General features: G+C 40.3%; 2 protein-coding genes across 2 annotated transcripts in view; one reads left to right on the plus strand and one right to left on the minus strand.

The window, feature by feature from the left end:
- LOC121571145 (activated CDC42 kinase 1-like) overlaps positions 1-1734 on the minus strand; it is a 26676-nt gene extending 24942 nt beyond the window's left edge. Inside the window, exon 1 of the mRNA XM_041882462.2 lies at positions 1469-1734. The gene's annotated coding sequence lies outside the window, so the exon portion shown is untranslated. The remainder of the gene's footprint in view (positions 1-1468) is intronic.
- The window catches only part of LOC121571019 (probable tRNA (uracil-O(2)-)-methyltransferase), a 44024-nt gene that overhangs the window by 12494 nt on the left and 7017 nt on the right, over positions 1-24513 (plus strand). Inside the window, 6 exon segments of the mRNA XM_041882248.1 lie at positions 4120-4226; positions 4354-4573; positions 9555-9623; positions 9713-9820; positions 14408-14504; positions 24400-24470. Of these exon segments, the coding sequence (XP_041738182.1) occupies positions 4120-4226; positions 4354-4573; positions 9555-9623; positions 9713-9820; positions 14408-14504; positions 24400-24470 (672 nt within the window).

Here is a 24513-nt window from a genome sequence, read left to right on the forward strand (position 1 = left end):
ATTTGCCCCCTTTCTAATTTTCTCTACTTTTGCATATTTGTGATACTGAATGGAATCAGATCTTCAACCAAAACCTAATATTAGATAAAAGGGAACATAAGTGAACAAATAACACAACAATTACATATTTATTTCATAAACAAAGTTGTGCAACACCCAATTCCCCTGTGTGAAAAAAGTAATTGCCCCCTTACACTCAATAACTGGTTGTGCCACCTTTAGCTGCAATGACTCCAACCAAATGCTTCCTGTAGTTGTTGATCAGTCTCTCACTTCGCTGTGGAGGAATTTTGGCCCACTCTTCCATGCAGAACTGCTTTAACTCAGTGATGTGTGGGTTTTCAAGCATGAACTGCTCGTTTCAAGTCCTGCCACAACATCTCAATTGGGATTAGGTCTGGACTTTGACTAGGCCATTCCAAAACTTCCAATTTGTTGCTTTTTAGCAATGTTCATGTAGACTTGATTGTGTGTTTTGGATCATTGTCTTGCTGCATGACCCAGCTGTGCTTCAGCTTCAGCTCACAGACATATGGTCTGACATTCTCCTGTAGAATTCTCTGATACAGAGCAGAATTCATGGTTCCTTCTATTAAGGCAAGTCGTCCAGGTCCTGAGGCAGCAAAGCATCCCCAGTTCTGCATGGAAGAGTGGGCCAAAATTCCTCCACAGCGACGTGAGAGACTGATCAACAACTACAGGAAGCATTTGGTTGGAGTCATTGCAGCTAAAGGTGGCACAACCAGTTATTGAGTGTAAGGGGGCAATTACTTTTTCACACAGGGGAATTGGGTGTTGCATAACTTTGTTTATGAAATAAATATGTAATTGTTGTGTTATTTGTTCACTTATGTTCCCTTTATCTAATATTAGGTTTTGGTTGAAGATCTGATAACATTCAGTATCACAAATATGCAAAAGTAGAGAAAATTAGAAAGGGGGCAAATACTTTTTCATAGCACTGTATATATATATATATATATATATACGATCCTGGGTATACACTAACCTCTCTTAGCCCTGACAGAGCTATTTTCCTACGACCCTTGTTAAATAAGTACTTCCCAAACTCAGTCCTGGGGACCCCAAGGGGTGCACGTTTTGGTTATTGCCTTAGCATTATACAGCTGATTCAAATAATCAAAACTTAATGGCGAGTTTACTATTTTAATCAGCTATGTAGGGCTAGGCCAAAAACCAAAACATGCACCCCTTGGTTTGGGAAACACTGCATTTTTTTTCTCAACGGAGTTGGCGATCCCGAAAAGTAACTCTTTGCAACATTTGCTACACTGGATTTGATAGTAAATCAAGGTGTAGGCCTATGCATTATTGAACGCCACTAACTGTAGTTGTGGGACGCCATTGCTTTGTCTTTCAGAATAAATACTGTCAATTTACTGTATAGACTGGTGGGGTAAATTGATGCCAAAGGCTAGTTCAACAAAGGTGAGTGCTAAATACTTACCGTCAATAAAATGACCCAAAGTCTACCGGGGCCACGATCTTGCTTATTTATGAACCGAGCTTTCGGTTATGCGCTACAACAACAAATGAAAGTATTCCCAATAGGGTCGATAGACCTAGGGATAATCCACATCACACGCCATACTGTTTTTCTTCATTTCGTCAACAAAGTATCATTATTTTGTTTTCTTAGAGTGTCGGTTGTTTTATCTCATCGCAAAATATCTGAGAATCCTCTCTTCAGCTGGTGTGTTTCTGGCTACCTGTCCACAGTGCTCTCTCTGCCTCTTCCTAATATTTTCACTCCACCCCTTTTCAATGTCCACCTGTGCAACACTTGCCTAGCCACCCGCCATTCTACAATAATGTATGACATAATGTAGGCCGTCATTGTAAATAAGAATTTGTTCTTAACTTACTTACCTAGTTAAATAAAGGTAAAATAAAAATTAATTTCACAATCATATATTACACATAATAATGTGGTGCAATCACACCACAATTACTACAATTAGATAGACTTTAGCCTAATTATCTTTTTAACAATATGAATGCTCATTATGTATAAATTATAAATTAAGATAATTATGTTATATCATGTATGTTGTATCATGTGCTCTCCTTTGCCTAAAACTTTACTGTGATTCAACCTCCCTTTTTATTTATATTTGTATGTGTGGACAAATGGCTAGTGTGGACAACGGGCCCTAAATGTGGCCATTGTACATTCTAAAGATTAAGTTGAAAAGCAGGTGATCATAGTACAAGGTGAAACATATTGCTGTTATATTCCATCAATAACAGTCTCAGGGTACTTCTATCTCCATAGACCTTTTGCTTGTTTTGTTTGAATGATGTCGAAACTTGCCAGCAGTACTGTAGAGAAACTATACTCTGTCTCTCTCTCTCTCCCTCTTTACCGTGTTTGTCTGCTCCTGCCTAACCAGTTTGACTACATTTTTGCCTCTCACATGGCCTCTGATTTGAATGTACACCCAGGCAGCAACAAAGTGGCGTGAGCCTCCATGAAACTTCCTGGTACTAATGGGATGGTACACACAACACAATAGAAAGGGAATGGAGCTCCATTCAAAGGACCTTACAATCAAGAGTGGCGCTCAAAGTGTAAACTGGTTTTCTTTCATGACATTATCACATGGATATACTGTAGATGTTAATGTATGATTATGTATCAATACCGACTCATGTAAAAATCATTGTTATTGTGAAAATAGATAATTGCAATATCAGATGTTGAGTAATTGGTTGTGTAGAAGTGATGCATTACTCATTTACCATTCATTCACCAAGTGGATTGAGAAATATAATGACCTAATGATACCAAGTTGCGATGTGATATTCCGTTTCTAGAGAGGATGAGTAAGTGGGAATGGTGGCAACCATCATTTAGTCTTTAAACGTATATGTCACAGGGTTCAGAATGCAAATTATTCAGCAAAAGGTTCTTAGTGTCAGTTTAAAGCGTGGGAAGCTCGTACTTTATGATGTGTGTGTGACCTGGAGGCTTGTGACATTTTTCTGTAGCCCTTTCTCACCTGACAATTGGGACCAGGATCCACCTCAGATGCTCCACAGATGAAAGGGGAAACCTTTCAGGGGTTAGTTATCAAAATCTTTGGATGCTCCTTGTTTCACAGGAAATATTTTCATATGGTGCTGTAATGGTCATGTGAGGGAAGTTGTCAGGATTCGCATCAGACCTTCTACCCCTGCAGTGTTTATCAAAACATTAAGCAGGTGATCAGTGAGCAGAGTGTTTGGAAATCGGCATAGAAAGGCAAAAGAGTAAAGGGTAATAACCCAGATTAGTCATTGGTGTGAGGCCAAACTTGTGATTTCTTTTTTTTGCATCCTGATTTCACATCGTCTGCATACTAAAATAATTTCCAATTGAATGGTTCTGGACAGCAGCACCAGTACAAGATCGGTCAATATGTTGAGATTAAAGATACAACAGCACTCTCTGCTGTTGGTTTTTCGAACAGCGCTCTTTTCTTCTGAGGCGCGCTTTCATGGCGTCATCGACGTGCGACAAAATCCCTTTAAAAAAATAAAAGTCCCCGAAAGTGTTTTTTTGGAAACAGGTTTGCAATGTATTATGCTGCCATCCTATGCAATTTGCTCTTATATCTAAACTATGATGAAACTCTTTGAGATTAAGTTTACAGACAAATTCAATTCTCTTCCGGGAGGATTTTGGTCTGGCATTGATGTTTGGATAAATAAACAACACGTTGTGAACAAACGTCTTTGTGGAGTCAGAGACAGAGAGTAAGAATGTGGGCTTTGAAGAATTTGTAAACATCCTCCTAATTCATGGATGTGATACATCAGAGTCAAAGGATGTTCTTTCTTTAGTGAATAGTGGTATTGAACTTGAATATGACAAGGAGAGACTGTGGTATTTTTGTGTGAGGACTTTAATTCCTAAAGTAAACTTATGGCACAACTGTACATAAAGACATTATACTAAAAGGTAAGGACATGTTAATGACATTAAGCTTCTTATCATTGAGTTCTGGCTGACTTTACAACATGTGCACAACACGTATTTGGATACAGTCAGATATGTGAAATGTCGTGTGTTCCTTTTTAAAAAATCTTTACATTTTCAGACTTTGACTCTCAAAGAGTAAAGTAAGCTTCTTACCAGTTCAAGAGAGTGTGGAAGAAACTGCGTCTCTAAGGAAGAACAACATCTATCAGATACACCTTCTGCCTGAGAAAAATGATGATTGGTTAGTGTTTCCATGTTATGATATTAATCTCAGTGTCCGCTTCTTCACCTAGCCTTCCATCGATCCAGTCATGCATGGACGCATTGGACAGTGTCTACATTACTTTGCTCTGTAATCTCGTCTCCAGGTCACTGGGGCTACACCTCCTGCGGCCTGATGACTGGTTCAGTGACAAGGTGGCCTACCCCAAACTGCCCTGGCTGGGTGGGGAGCTCCTGCCCAAACTGGTATGCTGGGCCACAGAGGGTAAGACCAGTGAGTTCAGGAGTACCCTGTCCCTGCTGCCTGTAGAGAAGTACAGCATCATGTACCAACAGCTGAAGGACAAGTACAAGGAGATGGTAAAGGTATGGTCGATGGTCTGGTCAATGGTCAAGGTCTTTACTGAATGGCGCCGAAGAAGATGGCTGCCGTTCTACAGCCCTCTAACCAATTGTACTATTATGTGTGTTTTTTCGCGTAATTTGTAATTTATTCTGTACATAATGTTTCTGCCACTGTCTTTTATGACCAAAAAGAGCTTCTGGATATCAGGACAGCGATTATTCACCTCGTATTGGCCGGAAAAAATGTATTCAACGAGTCGGACGCAAAGGATATCCTACACACACCGACAAAGCCCAAATCCCCGTCATTCACATGAGAAAGAGACAGATATATCGTAGACGTAGGTCGGGGTGCCTTGTAAGGATCCGACTGCGAGCGAGTAAACTGCCTCTTCAATCAATCCTATTAGCCAATGTTCAATCATTTGAAAATAAATTAGACGACCTAAGATTACAGTTATCCTACCAACGGGACATTAAAAACGGTAATGTCTTATGTTTCACCAAGTCGTGGCTGAACGACGACATGGATAACATACAGCTGGTGGGATATACGCTACATCGGCAGGATAGAACAGCTGACTCCGGTAAGACAAGAGGTGGCGGTCTGTGTATATTTGTAAACAACAGCTGGTGCAAAAAATCTAATACTAAGGAAGTCTCGAGATTTTGCTCACCTGAAGTAGAGTATCTCATGATAAGCTGTAGACCACACTATTTACCAAGAGAGTTTTCATCTATATTTTTCGTAGCTGTCTATTTACCACCACAAACCAATGCAGGCACTAAGATTGCACTCAATGAGCTGTATAAGGCCATAAGTAAACAGGAAAACGCTCATCCAGAGGCAGCGCTCCTAGTGGCCGGGGACTTTAATGCAGGGAAACTTAAATCCGTTCTACCTAATTTCTACCAGCATGTTAAATGTGCAACCAGAGGGGGAAAAAAATATAGACCACCTTTACTCCACACACAGAGACACGTACAAAGCTCTCCCTCGCCCTCCATTTGGCAAATTTGACCATAACTCTATCCTCCTGATTCCTGCTTATAAGCAAAAACTAAAGCAGGAAGCACCTGTGACTCGGTTAATAAGGAAGTGGTCAGATGACGCAGATGCTAAGCTACAGGACTGTTTTGCTAGCACAGACTGGAATATGTTCCGGGATTCTTCCGATATCATTGAGGAGTACACCACATCAGTCACTGGTTTCATCAATAAGTGCATCGATAATGTCGTCCCCACAGGGACTGTACGTACATACCCCAACCAGAAGCCATGGATTACAGGCAACATCCGCACTGAGCTAAAGGGTAGCGCTGCCGCCTTCAAGGAGCGGGACTCGAACCCGGACGCTTATAAGAAATCCTGCTATGCCCTCCGACGAGCCATCAAACAGGCAAAGAGTCAATACAGGACTAAGATTGAATCGTAATACACCGGCTCGGATGCTTGTCGGATGTGGCAAGGCTTGAAAACTATTACAGACTACAAAGGGAAGCACAGCCGCGAGCTGCCCAGTGACACAAGCCTACCAGACGAGCTAAATCACTTCTATGCTCGCTTCGAGACAAACAACACTGAAGCATGCATTAGAGCATCAGCTGTTCTGGATGACAGTGTGATCAAGCTCTCTGTAGCTGATGTGAGTAAGACATTTAAGCAGGTCAACATTCACAAGGCCGCAGGGCCAGACGGATTACCAGGACGTGTACTCCGAGCATGCGCTGACCAACTGGCAAGTGTCTTCACTGACATTTTCAACATGTCCCTGACTGAGTCTGTAATACCAACATGTTTCAAGCAGACCACCATAGTCCCTGTGCCCAAGAACATTAAGATAACCTGCCTAAATGACTACCGACCCATAGCACTCACGTCTGTAGCCATGAAGTGCTTTGAAAGGCTGGTCATGGCTCACATCAACACCATTAGAAACCCTAGACCCACTCCAATTTGCATACCGCCCCAACAGATCCACAGATGATGCAATCTCGATTGCACTCCACACTGCCCTTTCCCACCTGGACAAGAGGAACACCTATGTGAGAATGCTATTCATTGCCTACAGCTCAGCGTTCAACACCATAGTGTCCTCAAAGCTCATCACTAAGCTAAGGACCCTGGGACTAAACACCTCCCTCTGCAACTGGATCCTGGACTTCCTGACGGGCCGCCCCCAGGTGGTAAGCCTAGGTAACAACACATCTGCCACGCTGATCCACAACAAGGGGGCCCCTCAGGGGTGCGTGCTCAGTCCCCTCCTGTACTCCCTGTTCACCCATGACTGCATGGCCAGGCACGACTCCAACACCATCATTAAGTTTGGTGGTGGAAGGCCTGATCACCGACAATTATGAGACAGCCTATAGGGAGGAGGTCAGAGACCTGGCCTTGTGGTGCCAGGATAACAACCTCTCCCTCAATGTGCTCAAGACAAAGGAGATTATTGTGGACTACAGGAAAAAAAAAGAAGACTGAGCACACCCCATTCTCATCGACATGACTGTAGTGGAACAGGTTGTGAGCGTCAAGTTCCTTGGTGTCCACATCACCAACAAACTATCATGGTCCAAACACACCAAGACAGTCGTGAAGAGGGCACGACAAAGCCTAATCTCCCTCAGGAGACTGAAAAGATTTGGCATGGATCCTCAGATCCTCAAAAAGTTCTACAGCTGCACCATCGAGAGCATCCTGACTGGTTGCATCACTGCCTGGTATGGCAACTGCTCGGCCTCCGACCGCAAGGCACTACAGAGGCCAAGCTGCCTGCCATCCAGGACCTCTATACCAGGTGGTGTCAGAGGAAGGCCCTAAAAATTATCATAGACTCCAGCCACCGTAGTCATAGACTGTTCTCTCTGCTACCGCACGGCAAGCGGTACCGGAGCGCCAAGTCTAGGTCCAAAAGGCTTCTTAACAGCTTCTATCCCCAAGCCATAAGACTCCTGAAAAGCATGGCTACCTGGACTATTTGCATTGCCGCTCCACCCCACATCACCCCAACCCCCTATTTTACGCTGCTGCTACTCTGTTTATTATTTATGCATAGTCACTTTAACTCTACCCACATGTACATATTACCTCAATTACCTCTAACCGGTGCCCCCGCACATTGACTCTATACCGGTACCCCTTGTATACAGCCCCCTGCTGATTTTGTACGTTTGCCCACTGACAAAGAAATGATCCGTCTATAATTTCAATGGTAGGTTTATTTGAACAGTGAAAGACAGAATAACAACAAAAAAATCCAGAAAACCGCATGTCAAAAATGTTATAAATTGATTTGCATTTTAATGAGGGAAATAAGTATTTGACCCCCTCTCAATCAGAAAGATTTCTGGCTCCCAGGTGTCTTTTATACAGGTAAAGAGCTGAGATTAGGAGCACACTCTTAAAGGGAGTGCTCCTAATCTCAGCTTGTTACCTGTATAAAAGACACCTGTCCACAGAAGCAATCAATCAATCAGATTCCAAACTCTCCACCATGGCCAAGACCAAAGAGCTCTCCAAGGATGTCAGGGACAAGATTGTAGACCTACACAAGGCTGGAATGGGCTACAAGACCATCGCCAAGCAGCTTGGTGAGAAGGTGACAACAGTTGGTGCGATTATTCGCAAATGGAAGAAACACAAAATAACTGTCAATCTCCCGCAGCCTGGGGCTCCATGCAAGGTCTCACCTCGTGGAGTTGCAATGATCATGAGAACGGTGAGGAATCAGCCAAGAACTACACGGGAGGATCTTGTCAATGATCTCAAGGCAGCTGGGACCATAGTCACCAAGTAAACAATTGGTAACACACTATGCCGTGAAAGACTGAAATCCTGCAGCGCCCGCAAGGTCCCCCTGCTCAAGAAAGCACATATACAGGGCCGTCTGAAGTTTGCCAATGAACATCTGAATGATTCAGAGGAGAACTGGGTGAAAGTGTTGTGGTCAGATGAGACCAAAATCGAGCTCTTTGGCATCAACTCAACTCGCCGTGTTTGGAGGAGGAGGAATGCTGCCTATGACCCCAAGAACACCATCCCCACGTCAAACATGGAGGTGGAAAGATTATGCTTTGGGGGTGTTTTTCTGCTAAGGGGACAGGACAACTTCACTGCATCAAAGGGACGATGGACGGGGCCATGTACCGTCATATCTTGGGTGAGAACCTCCTTCCCTCAGCCAGGGCATTGAAAATGGGTCGTGGATGGGTATTCCAGCATGACAATGACCCAAAACACACGGCCAAGGCAACAAATGAGTGGCTCAAGAAGAAGCACATTAAGGTCCTGGAGTGGCCTAGCCAGTCTCCAGACCTTAATCCCATGGAAAATCTGTGGAGGGAGCTGAAGTTTCGAGTTGCCAAACGTCAGCCTCGAATCCTTGGAGAAGATCTGCAAAGAGGAGTGGAACAAAATCCCTCCTGAGATGTGTGCAAAGCTGGTGGCCAACTACAAGAAACGTCTGACCTCTGTGATTGCTAACAAGGGTTTTGCCACCAAGTACTAAGTCATGTTTTGGAGAGGGGTCAAATACTTATTTCCCTCATTAAAATGCAAATCAATTTATAACATTTTTGACATGCGTTTTTCTGGATTTTTTTGTTGTTATTCTGTCTCTCACTGTTCAAATAAACCTACCATAAAAATTATAGACTGATCATGTCTTTGTCAGTGGGGAAACGTACAAAATCAGTAGGGGATCAAATACTTTTTTCCCTCACTGTATAACCTCCCTACTGTTATTTTATTTTACTGCTGCTCTTTAATTATTTGCTTTTTTTTTTTTTTTTTTTCTTGAACTGCATTGTTGGTTATGGGCTTGTAAGTAAGCATTTCACTGTAATGTCTACACCTGTTGTATTCGGCGCATGTGGCAAATAACATTTCATTTGATTTCATAGTGTAGCCTCACAGATCAGATTCTTTGTAGCTGTGGTTGTTGTTGTTGATGTTGTTTTCATGTTAAAGTCCCAACATACTGTAATATTTGTCTTTGTTTAGGTTTGGCCTGAAGTAACAGACCCTGAGAAATGTGTCTTTGAAGATGTTGCCATCGCTACATATCTTTTGGTAGGTCTCCTCTGTATATGGACAGAATGCTAATATGCGTGAAATGACAGCTCTTATGACATTAACTCCATTGTTTTATCAATGCACAGGTCCTATGGGGCGAGGAGCGAGCAGAGAAGGGTCTGACGGTCAAACAGTCCTTTGTGGATCTTGGTTGTGGAAATGGTCTCCTGGTTCACATACTGAGCAATGAAGGGGTCTGCATAATAAACACTACACAAGGTTTACCAGAATACAGTTCCATAAAACAACCTGCTATGCCCTGGTGCTGAATAGTAACACCTGGACACCTGTGGAAAACTGACCTTTGTTGCCGATTTCTTTTAATTCACAAATGTCAACTGGACGCTTAATCAATGACACGGTGTAGCCGGCACGTCGTAAGAAGCTTTAGGGTGCGTCCCAAATGGCTCTGTATTCCCTTTATAGTGCACTACATTTGACAAGGACCCATAGCTGTAATGCCATGGTAATGGAATTGCGCTGAGACTTAAAATGTATGCCAAACCAAAAACACTGATTTAAAATATTTACATTTTTTTGTCATTTAGCAGACGCTCTTATCCAGATGAATTAACAGTAGTGAGTGCATACTTTTTCATATTTGTTCGTACTGGTCCCCCGTGGGAATCGAACCCACAATCCTGGCGTTGCAATTGCCATGCTGTACCAACTGAGCCACACTTGACCACAACTCTATGGACAAGGACAACTTTTAACAATTTACACAGAACATTTGACAAAAACACCTTTACTGGAAGAACTGTGCAGATGCAAAGTTTGGTAACAGAGTTTCGGTAAAAATCTCCCTCAGTTTTTTATGTGACCACGTTTTCCACAAATTAAGATTCAAAGATGTCTTTAGGAAGAATGGGGTGTCACTTTGAAAAATCTCTTTTGGTTATTGAACTACAGTAAGTGAAGTGGATTTACACAGAATTGCGGTAACGGAATTTCATCATGGGTACCTGATCTTTAATACACAGAAATGCATAATTATGGATATGAAAGTCATGCTCTTCATGGTGATATATCCTAAATAGGAACTCAAAGGTAGAAATATTCTATGTCCTCCTTTGCATAATTGGGTAATATCCTACACACTATTATTTTAATGAGCTTCTCCACCAAACAAGACCGAATTTGGTTGGTCCGCACCGAACCGAATCTGAACCAATCATAGACGCCTATGTTTCACAAGTTCTGACATCAAAGTACAGCACAGTAGAGTACAGTACATCAAAGTACAGCACAGTAGAGTAAAGTAGAGTAAAGTAGAGTTTAGTGTACTCAACTCGTGTGCTCTACTGTGTACTGTACAGTCGTGGTCAAAAGTTTTGAGAATGACACAAGTATTGGTCTTCACAAAGTTCGCTGCTTCAGTGTTATGAGATATTTTTGTCAGATGTTACTATGGTATACTGAAGTATAATAACAAGTATTCAATAAGTGTCAAAAATCTATATTGACAATTACATAAAGTTTATGCAAAGAGTCAATATTTGCAGTGTTGACCCTTCTTTTTCAAGACCTCTGCAATCCGCCCTGGCATGCTGTCAATTAACTTCTGGGCCACATCCTGACTGATGGCAGCCCATTCTTGCATAATCAATGCTTGGAGTTTGTCAGAATTTGTGGGGTTTTGGTTGTCCACCCGCCTCTTGAGGATCGACCACAAGTTCTCAATGGGATTAAGGTCTGGGGAGTTTCCTGGCCATGGACCCAAAATGTCGATGTTTTGTTCCCCGAGCCACTTAGTTATCACTTTTGCCTTATGGCAAGGTGCTCCATCATGCTAGAAAAGGCATTGGTCGTCACCAAACTGTTCTTGGATGGTTGGGAGAAGTTGCTCTCGGAGGATGTGTTGGTACCATTCTTTATTCATGGCTGTGTTCTTAGGCAAAATTGTGAGTGAGCCCACTCCTTTGGCTGAGAAGCAAACCCACACATGAATGGTCTCAGGATGCTTTACTGTTGGCATGACACAGGACTGATGGTAGCGCTCACCTTGTCTTCTCCGGACAATGTGTTTTCCGGATGCCCCAAACAAACGGAAAGGGGATTCATCAGAGAAAATGACTTTACCCCAGTCCTCAGCAGTCCAATCCCTGTACCTTTTGCAGAACATCAGTCTGTCCCTGATGTTTTTCCTGGAGAGAAGTGGCTTCTTTGCTGCCCTTCTTGACACCAGGCCATCCTCCAAAAGTCTTCGCCTCACTGTGCGTGCAGATGCTCTCACACCTGCTGCCATTCCTGAGCAAGCTCTGCACTGGTGGTGCCCCGATCCCGCAGCTGAATCAACTTTAGGAGATAGTCCTGGCGCTTGCTGGACTTTCTTGGGCGCCCTGAAGCCTTCTTCACAACAATTGAACCTCTCTCCTTGATGTTCTTGATGATCCGATAAATGGTTGATTTAGGTGCAATCTTACTAGCAGCAATATCTTTGCCTGTGAAGCCATTTTTGTGCAAAGCAATGATGACGGCATGTGTTTCCTTGCAGGTAACCATGGTTAACAGAGGAAGAACAATGATTTCAAGCTCCACCCTCCTTTTAAAGCTGTCTGTTATTCTAACTCAATCAGCATGACAGAGTGATCTCCAGCCTTGTCCTCGTACTCTCACCTGTGTTAACGAGAGAATCACTGACATGATGTTAGCTGGTCCTTTTGTGGCAGGGCTGAAATGCAGTGGAAATGTTTTTTTGGGATTAAGTTCATTTTCATGGCAAAGAGGGACTTTGCAATTGATTGCAATTCATCTGATCACTCTTCATGACATTCTGGAGTATATGCAAATTGCCATCATCAAAATTGAGGCAGCAGACTTTGTGAAAATTAGTATTTGTGTCATTCTCAAAACTTTTGACCACGACTGTACTCTACTGCACAGGACTGTATTGTACTGAACTATACTCTACTTTTACTGAACTATACTCTAATTTCCTTTTCTGTACTGTACTGTACTAGAGCTGGGATGATAAACCGAAAATGATCGACAACAACCATACCGATCACTTATCGCAGGCATTTTGCTGGTATCATTCATTACGATAAGTAGCCTATACTAGAGAAATGGGAAGTTTGAAATGAAATAAGTTGACTAATATGGGTGATTGTTAATGGGACAATTGATGGCTACAACCATAAAACCAATAGTAGTAGTTTAAAGGATAATAAAATAAAAACTGTGGTGCAGATTAATGTTATAAAGGTATTGTTCTATTTATTGTTATCGGATCAATTAGGCAATTTATCACAAAATCGATTTTTGTCCATATTGCTCAGCTCTATACTGTACTGAACTATACTCTACTTTTCTTTACGGTACTGTGCTCTACTGTACTGTGCTGTCCAACCTTGTGAAACATAGATCTCTATGATTGGTTCAGATTTGGTCCAGACCGGACCAAATCTGAACCAGTCATGGAAGTCTATATTTGGGCCAAATTAAGACCGGTCCAGACGTCTGTGCGTGTTGAAATCAAGGCCAGTGCGGACTGACCAAATTTAAACTACGTTTCAATGTCCATGGATGTCCGGTGTCGATTGGTGCTCAGTGGGTGAGGATGTTGGTTACAGTAAATGGAAAGAGAGGGGGCTCATGGGTAGGTGTCCGTAGGAGCCGAGATATGTGATATTAATTGGAGAGAAAAGAGAGAGTGAGAGGGAGGTGTTGTCCAGACTTTTCGCACTCTTGCTTTGACCACCAGAAAGAGGAAGAAAACAGTTATGCCAGTGGAAGGGAGGACAGTAGCAGGTAACCCAACTGTGGTTTCTGACTACTATGATTTCCCATTGTAACCAATTCAGTTGCAGAAACTCTGTTACCGATTCTTCTGAAATTCTGTTGATGAGTTTTAATCACTTAATAATTCATAAACAAAATTGATATCAGTAAAAACACTAACTAATTGATAGGTCTACCTTTACTTGTTACTTCTGTGAACTTTCATTATCCTCCCTCATGAGGGAGAGAAATTAGAAAATATCTTAAAGATAAGTGGATTTTTGTTAATGGAATTTCAAGGCACGAGGCAATGTTTCTTAAAGGCAAAAAATTATGCAAAACGAAATATAAGTGTTGATATTAGTTGGCAGGGTTCTTTACTTCAACATTGTGTGTTGGTGTATTTCTAATACCTTTTAAGACTTTTTCTGGTAGATGTTGTCGAAGACACCTTTTCCATCGTTTTGACAATAAATAAAAGTCTTGGCTTATTCTGATTTTTTGGGATGGAAAATGGTTGAAAAATGCATATATACCGTAATAAATAAAATGGTTTACTCTTAGTTTTCATTTACATTTTAGTCATTTAGCAGACGCTCTTATCCAGAGCGACTTACAGGAGCAATTAGGGTTAAGTGCCTTGCTCAAGGGCACATCGACAGATTTTTCACCTAGTCGGCTCGGGGATTAGAACCAGCGAATTTTCGATTACTGGCACAACACTATTAACCACTAAGCTACCTGTCGCCCCCGAGCCATTTGACACCCTATTTGACATGCTCCTATGAACTTCACATGCTGGTGTTGATGGCTTGGAAGTGACCATAGTGCACTGTATAGGGAATAGGGTGCCATTTGGGACGCAGGCTAAATCTGTGCCAATTTCATGCCAGTGTTCTATTCAATCAGTGATGTGATTTAACGTCTAATCAAAATGCTGGATAGCCGTAATTGAAATTACACGGGGTAGGTGGATAGTGTGTTAGTGTACCCAACGTTCAGTTCTGCCCGCTGATGAAGTGATTAGGGACTGATCGTCATACCTGCTTGTGTTTCAGCACCCTGGAAAGGGCATCGATGTGAGGAAACGGAAGATCTGGAATATGTACGGCCCCCAAACACATCTAGAGGTGAGGAAGGGCTATATGAAACACTGTTTTAGGTCAGTGGTTTTATTCAGCTTCGATCAGCTAGTGCTAGTTACTTTAGAGGGGGTATATCCTGCGTGAGCCTCATAGTACCTGTAATAGACCCCTAGATCAACTTCATTTTGAGGGCTTTGAGGATATTTTGAATTCCCTTTTTTTATTTCAAAGAAACCAAAACTATTGCACTATTTGAAATATTTGTGAATACCAGATTAATTCAGATGATATGTACAGTAGGTATTATAACGGTAATATATTAACTATTTCGTTCACCTTTTCAAATGAAATAATATGACAGTCCCATAAAGCCTAAGTCCAAACCCCCATAGATACACATGGAATTGCACGTGGGGTTGCAGGGTTCTGTTGCTAGGCACTGTGCTCTGCTGTGCTTTACATTTCCCCTGCTGCATGCCTTGAATGTTTCATCTGAAGACACGCTGCTCTCTTTCCCTTTACTGTAACCAACATCCTCACCCACTGAGCACCAACCGACACCGGACGTCCATGGACGTTGAAAAGTAGTTCAAATTTGGTCAGTCCGCCCTAGCCTTGATTTCAACATCTACAGATGTCATTTTTTGGTCCGGTTCGGACCAGCCTTGATTTCAATTAGGGCCTAGGGCCTTAATATAACATCAATACAACACCCTATTTCCTACATAGTGCACTGCTTTTGACCAAAGCCAAAATGGGTCCCTGGTCAAATGTAGTGCACTACAAAGGGAATACGGTGCCATTTGGGACGCATCCTGAGAGATTAGGGAGTTGTGGTCCTCTGTAGTTCAGCTGGTAGAGCACGGCGCATGTAACGCCAAGGTAGTGGGTTCGATCCCCGGGACCACCCATACAAAAAATTATAATTATGCACGCATGACTGTAAGTCGCTTAGGATAAAAGCGTCTGCTAAATGGCATATTATTATTATTATTATTGTGCTAAATTAGAGCCTCAAAAAAGAACTTGTTCTCTTAGACATTTCATCTCAGATGTCAGACAGTCAGAGCTGTGAAGTCAATTAAACTCAGTCCAACATGCTGTCATAAGAGAACATTTCGCCACCTCAGTTCCCCAGCGTCATTTCAGATACCAACGAGTTAGGAGAGAGGGAGATATTAGAATTAACCCATTCCCCCAGGCTGCCTTAGATAATCGGTATGCATAGCCAAAAACTCTTTCAGTGTTTGCACAATTATTGTAAGCCAAGATAGGAATTCCCAGTGGAGTTCACAGCAGAGCAGCTAGCCAACCTTTAAGTTCCATTTCATGGAGATTAAGGTATTTCTGGATTTGCTTTCCCTTCTCCATGGAGAATTCAATCTGTTTTGACCTTTGGTTCATATAAATGACAATCTCATCTTCTCTCTTTGGCATACGTGAGTGCAGTTCCACCTTATGTTCCCAATGGTTTTTTTTTGTTTTTTTTTACATCATTATAGTTATATAGACGACAGTTGCGAGGATAGCCCATGTGTCTATTATATCAGACCCAGTTGTCTGGACAGTGGGCACCCCATTGTGACTTCCCTGCTGTGGCAAAGCTTTTACCCTCTTACCAACAAATGACAGTGCAATACATTTTTTTTTTTTTGTATTTAAATAAAAATTAAATTATTTTTTTTTATTTTTATTTTTTTAAATTTTTTTCGGGGGGATGGATCAGCTTAATATTGCAGATAGATTGTATCTTCTATCAATGTAATTGTCTGCATCACTTCCAATCCCCCATGTTTTTTTTTATTTTTTATATATATATATTCCCCTTTATTACTTTTCAACCCCACCATCCTTTCCCTACTTGGAGTAAATTAGTGAACAACAACGCCCAGGCCTCTACTTCCGGTCTATACTTACTATCTACACCTTATGGACAGAGTTAATTTTACAATAATTCTATATCTATATATATATATATATATATATATACACACATATATATATATATATATATATATATATATATATATATATATATATATATATATACACATACATATTTATTTATTTTTTTGCTCCTGAACTTCTTCTACTCTCAACCTCTCCGATCATTTTCATGATGTCCATCCGGTTTGCTTCTAAATGCCATATCTTTCTAACTGTGCTCTTTCCCAAAAGCTCCCAACATACAACCTATATACTTATTATGGACACAGTATGCTTACATTATTAGCTATCTTTGTTATTATTTGTTGTTATTTGTTATTAGTCCCATCCTTCAACTCTATTCAATACCTCCCATCTATCTCTTAACACCATCCATATAGGATTTCTATTTGCCATATATATTTCAACCATACTGTGATGTTTTACAAAAGTTCTGAACCTTTCTATTCTCATTGCTTCTACAGATTGTGAATTAAAAATAAACATTTTTGCTAAAAGTATTATTATATTATTGATTGATTGACTATGACTTTTCAGATCACCCAGTAATGCTATCTGCAAGGTTAGTTCCAGGTAAATATTGCAATCCTTTAGCCATTCCTGGACCTGTGTCCAAAAACAAGCTACAAATGGACAGAACCAAAACAAATGATCTAATGATTCTATCTCTTCACAGCAAAATCTGCAGAGCTGGGAAGATTGTATCCCCCATATAAATAACATTCTATTGGTAGCAAGAATTTTATATAATAATTTAAATTGAAAGATTCTAATTTTTGAATCCGGTGTCGTTTTGCGTGTCAGTTCATAAACACTATGCCATGGGATCGGTACGTCAAAGATCTCTTCCCAACTATTTTGCAATCTATATGGGACTGCTGTCAATCCTTTGGTCCTTAAGTGAAACTGATATACTTTTTTATTTATCACAGTTTTCCTTAACCAATTATGTTCTTTAATGCAAGGCCGACAGACAAGTTCCTTACTTTCTCCCCCTTCAACTTTCCTCTTCCACTTTTGCGGTAAGGCTGCAATTATTTGGTTGTAATTTTGGGTAGAGCAGACATTTCCATATGTTTTTATTAGCTGCATGTGCGACATAACTCCACCAGTCCTACCGATGATATCATTTACGAAGAGTATACCTTTTTTAAACATTCTGTCAATAAATAAAGGTTTTTTGTCAATTAGTATATTTGAATTTAACCACAATATTTGTTGCATTATTTGTTCTGTCGTTTCTGGAGGATTAAATTGAAATTGCAACCAACTTTCTATGGCTTGTTTTAGAAATAGTGACATTTGGGAGATTATTTCCTTTTCAAATAACTGAAAGTGAGAGGTTGTAATCTGAATAAAGGGAAAAAGGCCTTTCTTGAACAGTGGGTGAGACAATCTTACTAATTTGCTTGAGAACCAGTTCGGATTTAAGTATAACTTTTGGATGACTGAAGATTTTAGTGATAGGTCTAATGCTTTAATATTTAATAATTTCTGTCCTCCGAATTCATATTCATTATATAAATATGCTCTTTTAATTTTGTCTGGCTTGCCGTTCCAAATAAAATTGAATATTTTTTCTCATATAATTTAAAAAACTGTTTGCTAGGCGTAGGCAAGACCATAAGCAAATAGGTAAACTGGGATAATACTAAAGAGTTAATCAGGGTGATTTTTCCACAAATTGACAGGTATTTTCCTTTCCATGGTAGTAAGATCTTATCTATTTTTGCTAACTTTCTATTAAAATGTATTGAAGTGAGATCATTTATTTCCTTTGGGATATGTATTCGAGTATATCCACATCACCATCAGACCATTTTATTGGTAAACTACATGGTAATGTAAAAATTGTATTTTTTAGTGATCCAATACGTAATATAGTACATTTGTCATAATTTGGTTTTAATCCAGAGAGGTTAGAAAATGTATCTAGATCCTCTATGAGGCTGTGGAGGGATTCTAGTTGTGGATCTAAAAGAAAACATGAATCATCTGCGTACAATGACACCTTTGTTTTTAAGCCCTGTATTTCTAATCCTCTGATATTATTATTGGATCTGATTTTAATAGCTAACATCTCGATGGCCACAATAAATAGATATGCCGATAGTGGACAACCTTGTTTCACTCCTCTTGACAGTTTGAAACTTTCTGAGAAATAGCCATTATTTACTATTTTACACCTAGGGTTACTATACATGATTTTGACCCATTTTATAAGAGATTCTCCAAAATTGAAATGCTCCAGGCATTTATATATGAATTCCAGTCGAACTTTATCAAATGCCTTTTTCGAAGTCTGCTATGAATAGCAGGCCTGGTTTCCCCATATTTTCCATAGTGTTCTATTGTTTCCAATACTTGCCTTATATTGTCTCCAATGTATCTTCCATGTAAAAAACCTGTCTGATTAGAATGAATAATATCCGACAATACCTTTTTAATTCTATGCGCTATACATTTTGCTAGGATTTTTGCATCACAACACTGAAGTGTAAGGGGCCTCCAATTTTGTAAATGGACTGGATCTTTATATTTTCCACTTGTATCCTGTTTCAGTAATAATGAGATCAGACCTTCTTCTTGAGTGTCAGATAATCTACCATTTACATAGGAGTGGTTAAAACATGCTAATAACGGTCCTCTTAGTATTTCAAAAAAGGTTTGGTATACCTCGATTGGTATGCCATCCAACCCTGGAGTTTTCCCCGGACTTAAAGTCTTTAATTGCATCCAGAAGTTCCTCCTCTGTAATTTCACCTTCACATGAGTCTTTCTGTGTGGCTGTTAATTTGACATTATCAATAGGAAAAAAATCTCTACAATTAGCTTCAGTTAGAGGAGATGGAGGCGACTGAAAAGAAAACATATGCTTAAAATACTTTGTTTCTTCCTTCAAAATATCATTAGGTGAATTATGGGTGACTCCGTCAATTGTAACCAGTTTCATTAAGTTCTTTTTGGTAGCATTCCTATGTTGAAGATTAAAAAATAATTTTGTGCATTTTTCCCCATATTCCATCCAGTTTGCTTTATTTTTATAATATATTACACTTGATCTTTCTTGAATAAGTTTTTCCATTTCTTTTTGTTTTTCCTCTAATTTATTCTGAGCCTCTGTTACAGTTTTTATTGCCATCTATCTGTTCTGTTAGACTTTCTATTTCCTTTCTTAGTATAAACTCTTTTGACCTAAATTGCTTTTGTTTTCGAGATGAGTACTGAATTGCATGGCCTCTAAAGGCACATTTAAAGGTGTCCCATACAATAAGGGGATTCGCTGTACCTAAGTTATGTTGGAAAAAGTCAGTTATAAATTCCTTTGTTCTAATTATAAATAAATTATCATCTAATAGGCTTTGATTAAATTTCCAATATCCTCGCCCACGTGGAAATTCAGTCAGAGTAATGTATATGCCTATTATATGATGGTCCGACCGCATTCTGTCCCCTATCAACACTTTTTTTTACTTTTGGTGCCAACGAGAATGAGATAAGAAAGAAGTCAAGACGACTAGCTTGATTCAGTCTCCGCCATGTATATCTCACTAGATCAGCATATTTAAGCCTCCATATATCTACTAGTTCTAATGTATCCATGACATTCACAATTTCCTTAAGAGCATGTGGGTGATTGTTTGTGGTGTGATTTCCTTTTCGGTCCATTGAGCTATTTAAAACAGTATTATAATCCCCCACCATAATAATATTGTCTTGAGTTGCTTGCAGGCTTGATAATTTATTATATATATTGTCAAAGAATTGTGGATCATCATTATTTGGTCCGTAAAGGTTAATGAGCCATATCTGTTTATTGTCCAATACCATATTTAAAATAATCCATCTACCTTGCGTATCTATTTGGACAATTTGCACATTCGGATCGAAATTACTATTAATTTATTATCATCACCCCTTTTTAATTTCTTTGCCCATGGGAGAAGTATATTTCCCCCCCCCCATTCTTTTTTCCACGCTACTTCATCTCGAATTGATGAATGAGTTTCCTGTATACAATAGATATTATATTCCTTCTCTTTGAGCCATGTAAATATTGTTCTTCTTTTGTTATTATCAGCTAAGCCATTACAATTATAACTGGCTATACTTATTTCACCATACACCATAATGAGATACAAGTTTCAAGTCTATTTATCATTATATATGTTTGTAAATTTACCAATAAAAAATAGCGTAATGATTGAGTGTCCATATAGCTGTACCGTGATATTTGCATTGACAGTGCAATACTTGTCAATCAATCACCAAGGGCCCTCCACTCTAGATTATCAACTTCAAAACTGTTCTGTTGATTTTGTATAAAAAGGTGTTAAACATGGCCTACTTAGCTTACATAGAGATTGTTGTTACAGTACTGTACCACATTATGCAACATATTCAAGACACTCCACTTTTGTTTTGTTTGCAACTAGGGATAGTATGCCAAGGTACGTGTGAACAGTGGGCAGCTGGCAGCAGGTTGGCATTTATTGTCAGGAATCTTACCCTGGAGGCAGCTCTGAAAAGGGGTCACCAGTTGGCATAGCCACAAATTCATAAAATCTGATTTTAAACCTAACCTTAACCACACTGCTAACCCTAACCTTTATGATACAGACAATTCTGACTTTGCATCTGGCCCATTTAGCGGAAATCGCTCAGTTCTGCCTCCAGGGCAAGATTCAGGACAAACGTCAACCTGCGGGGGCCCGGGGCCTTAATATAACATCAATACAACGTTTACAGCTGCCCTTTAGAGACCATAGCCTACACTGCTAATTGAGATGAATGGGTTAACTGGGGCTATTGACAATGTGGAATTAGTCTGGACCTGGACTGGACTCCTAGACGGATATAAATGGATTGTCCATAGATACTGTGTTTGTGTACTGCTGTGAGCACAAGGTTGATTACACGTTAGCATTTATTTACTGAATAAGAGGAAACAGAGATACTCTATTATTTTTTTTGCCTCTGTTTTAGCCTGTATACTAAAATAGTGAATACTAAGCAGAACTGCCATCTAAAAATACAATACAAAAATGTCACAATACCTGTAAAAATGTAGGCACAAAACCTTTCATCCGACCATACAGTGTTTGATTACAATTAGTAGGCTAGTCGACTAGAATAATGAATGACGCAGTATGAGATTGTGGAAATGATTGCATCTTATGGTTCTTGTGTTCCTTTCAAACTTGCATGAGGCGAATGTTTAGCTTGTTTAGCTAGGGACTCGACTAGAACATGGTGATGGGATATGATGGTGTCTAGGCTAGAACATGGTGATGGGATATGACTGTGTCTAGACTAGAACATGGTGATGGGATATGATGATGTCTAGACTAGAACATGGTGATGGGATATGATGGTGTCTAGACTAGAATATTGTGATGGGATATAATGGTGTCAAGACTAGAACATGGTATTGGGATATGATGGTGTCTAGACTAGAACATGGTGATGGAATATGATGGGTGTCTAGGCTAGAACATGGTGATGGGATATGATGTTGTCGTTACTAGAACATGGTGATGTGATATGATGGTGTCTAGGCTTGAACATGTTGATGGGATATGATGGTGTCTAGGCTAGAACATGGTGATGGGATATGATGGTGTCTAGGCTATAACATGGTGATGTGATACAATGGTGTCTAGACTAGAACATGGTGATGGGATATGATGGTGTCTAGGCTATAACATGGTGATGTGATACAATGGTGTCTAGACTAGAACATGGTGATGGGATATGACTGTGTCTAGGCTAGAACATGGTGATGGGATATGATGGTGTCTAGGCTAGAACATGGTGATGGGATATGACTGTGTCTAGGCTAGAACATGGTGATGGGATATGACTGTGTCTAGGCTAGAACATGGTGATGGGATATGATGGTGTCTAGGCTAGAACATGGTGATGGGATATGATGGTGTCAAGACTAGAACATGGTATTGGGATATGATGGTGTCTAGACTAGAACATGGTGATGGGATATAATGGGTGTCTAGGCTAGAACATGGTGATGGGATATGATGGTGTCAAGACTAGAACATGGTATTGGGATATGATGGTGTCTAGACTAGAACATGGTGATGGAATATGATGGGTGTCTAGGCTAGAACATGGTGATGGGATATGATGTTGTCGTTACTAGAACATGGTGATGTGATATGATGGTGTCTAGGCTTGAACATGTTGATGGGATATGATGGTGTCTAGGCTAGAACATGGTGATGGGATATGATGGTGTCTAGGCTATAACATGGTGATGTGATACAATGGTGTCTAGACTAGAACATGGTGATGGGATATGATGGTGTCTAGGCTAGAACATGGTGATGGGATACGATGGTGTCTTGACTAGAACATGGTGATGGGATATGATGGTGTCTAGGCTAGAACATGGTGATGGGATATGATGGTGTCAAGACTAGAACATGGTATTGGGATATGATGGTGTCTAGGCTAGAACATGGTGATGGGATATGATGGTGTCTAGACCAGAACATGGTGATGGGATATGATGGTGTCTAGGCTATAACATGGTGATGGGATATGACGGTGTCTAGACTAGAACATGGTGATGGGATACGATGGTGTCTAGGCTAGAACATGGTGATGGGATATGATGGTGTCTAGACTAGAACATGGTGATGGGATATGATGGTGTCTAGGCTAGAACATGGTGATGGGATATGATGGTGTCAAGACTAGAACATGGTATTGGGATATGATGGTGTCAAGACTAGAACATGGTGATGGGATATGATGGTGTCTAGACTAGAACATGGTGATGGGATAGGGGTAAACAGAAGATAGACATATTTGGTAAAATACCAAATAAGCAAAGAGAAACTACAGTCCATCATTACTTCATTCCATAAAATGTCAAGAACTTTTAAAGTTTCTTCAAGTTCAGTCGCAATAACCATCAAGCGCTATGATGAAATTGGCTCTCATGAGTACCGCCACAGGAAAGGAAGACCCAGAGTTACCTCTGCTGCAGAGGATAAGTTCATTAGAGTTAACTGCATCTCAGATTGCAGCCCAAATAAATGCATCAAAGAGTTCAAGTAACAGACACATCTCAACATCAACTGTTCAGAGGAGACTGCGTGAATCAGGGCTTCATGCTTGAATTGCTGCAAAGAAACCATTACCAAAGTACACAAATAAGAAGAAGAAGAGACTTGCTTGGGCCAAGAAACACGAGCAATGGATGTTAGACCGGTGGAAATTTGTCCTTTGGTCTGATGAGTCCAAATTTGAGATTTGTACTGTGTAAGAGCTATTTAACCAAGAAGGAGAGTGATGGAGTGCTGCATCAGATGACCTGGCCTCCACAATCTCAACCCAATTGAGATGGTTTGGGATGAGTTGGACCACAGAGTGAAGGAAAAGCAGCCAACAAGTGCTCAGCATATGTGGGAACTCCTTCAAGACTGTTGGAAAAGCATTCCAGGTGAAGCTGGTTGAGAGAATACCAAGAGTGTACAAAGCTGTCATCAAGGCAAAGGGTGGCTACTTTGAAGAATCTCAAATATAAAATATATTTTGATTTGTTTAACACTTTTTTGGTTACTACATGATTCCATATATGTTATTTAATAGTTTTGATGTCTTCTCTATTATTCTGCAATGTAGAAAATAGTAAAAATAAAGAAAAACACTGGAATGAGTAGGTGTGTCCAAACTTTTGACTGGTACTGTACATATATTGAATTTGTAACCTCATCTGACTCAGTATTTCAGATCACCCTTCCTTATACCCACCCAGACACTAAATGAGCTGGGATAACAATATCAAGATGTTATCCTCCTTCAATATTAAAAGTTGGCAACAGAGTTGTTCTTTCGTGACAGAGAGCGGCTGGGGGGTGTCACAAGTCATTTGTAATTTTAAAAATGAATGATTCAAAAATCGAATTACGGTCGGCGATGCGTCTCTCTGATCTAAAGAAGTCTCCTGTGCTTTTTGGGGGGGTGTGTGTGTGTGGGGGGTTCTATTCCAGGCACAGACTGGCTGATTGGAAACCACTCCGACGAGCTTACGCCGTGGATCCCCGTTATAGCGGCCAGGCAAGTCATCAGCAGACACAATTTGGTTTAGCTGCCTCAAGTGGCAG

This window comes from Coregonus clupeaformis, chromosome 8, assembly GCF_020615455.1.
Source record: "Coregonus clupeaformis isolate EN_2021a chromosome 8, ASM2061545v1, whole genome shotgun sequence".
Classification (NCBI taxonomy): domain Eukaryota; kingdom Metazoa; phylum Chordata; class Actinopteri; order Salmoniformes; family Salmonidae; genus Coregonus; species Coregonus clupeaformis.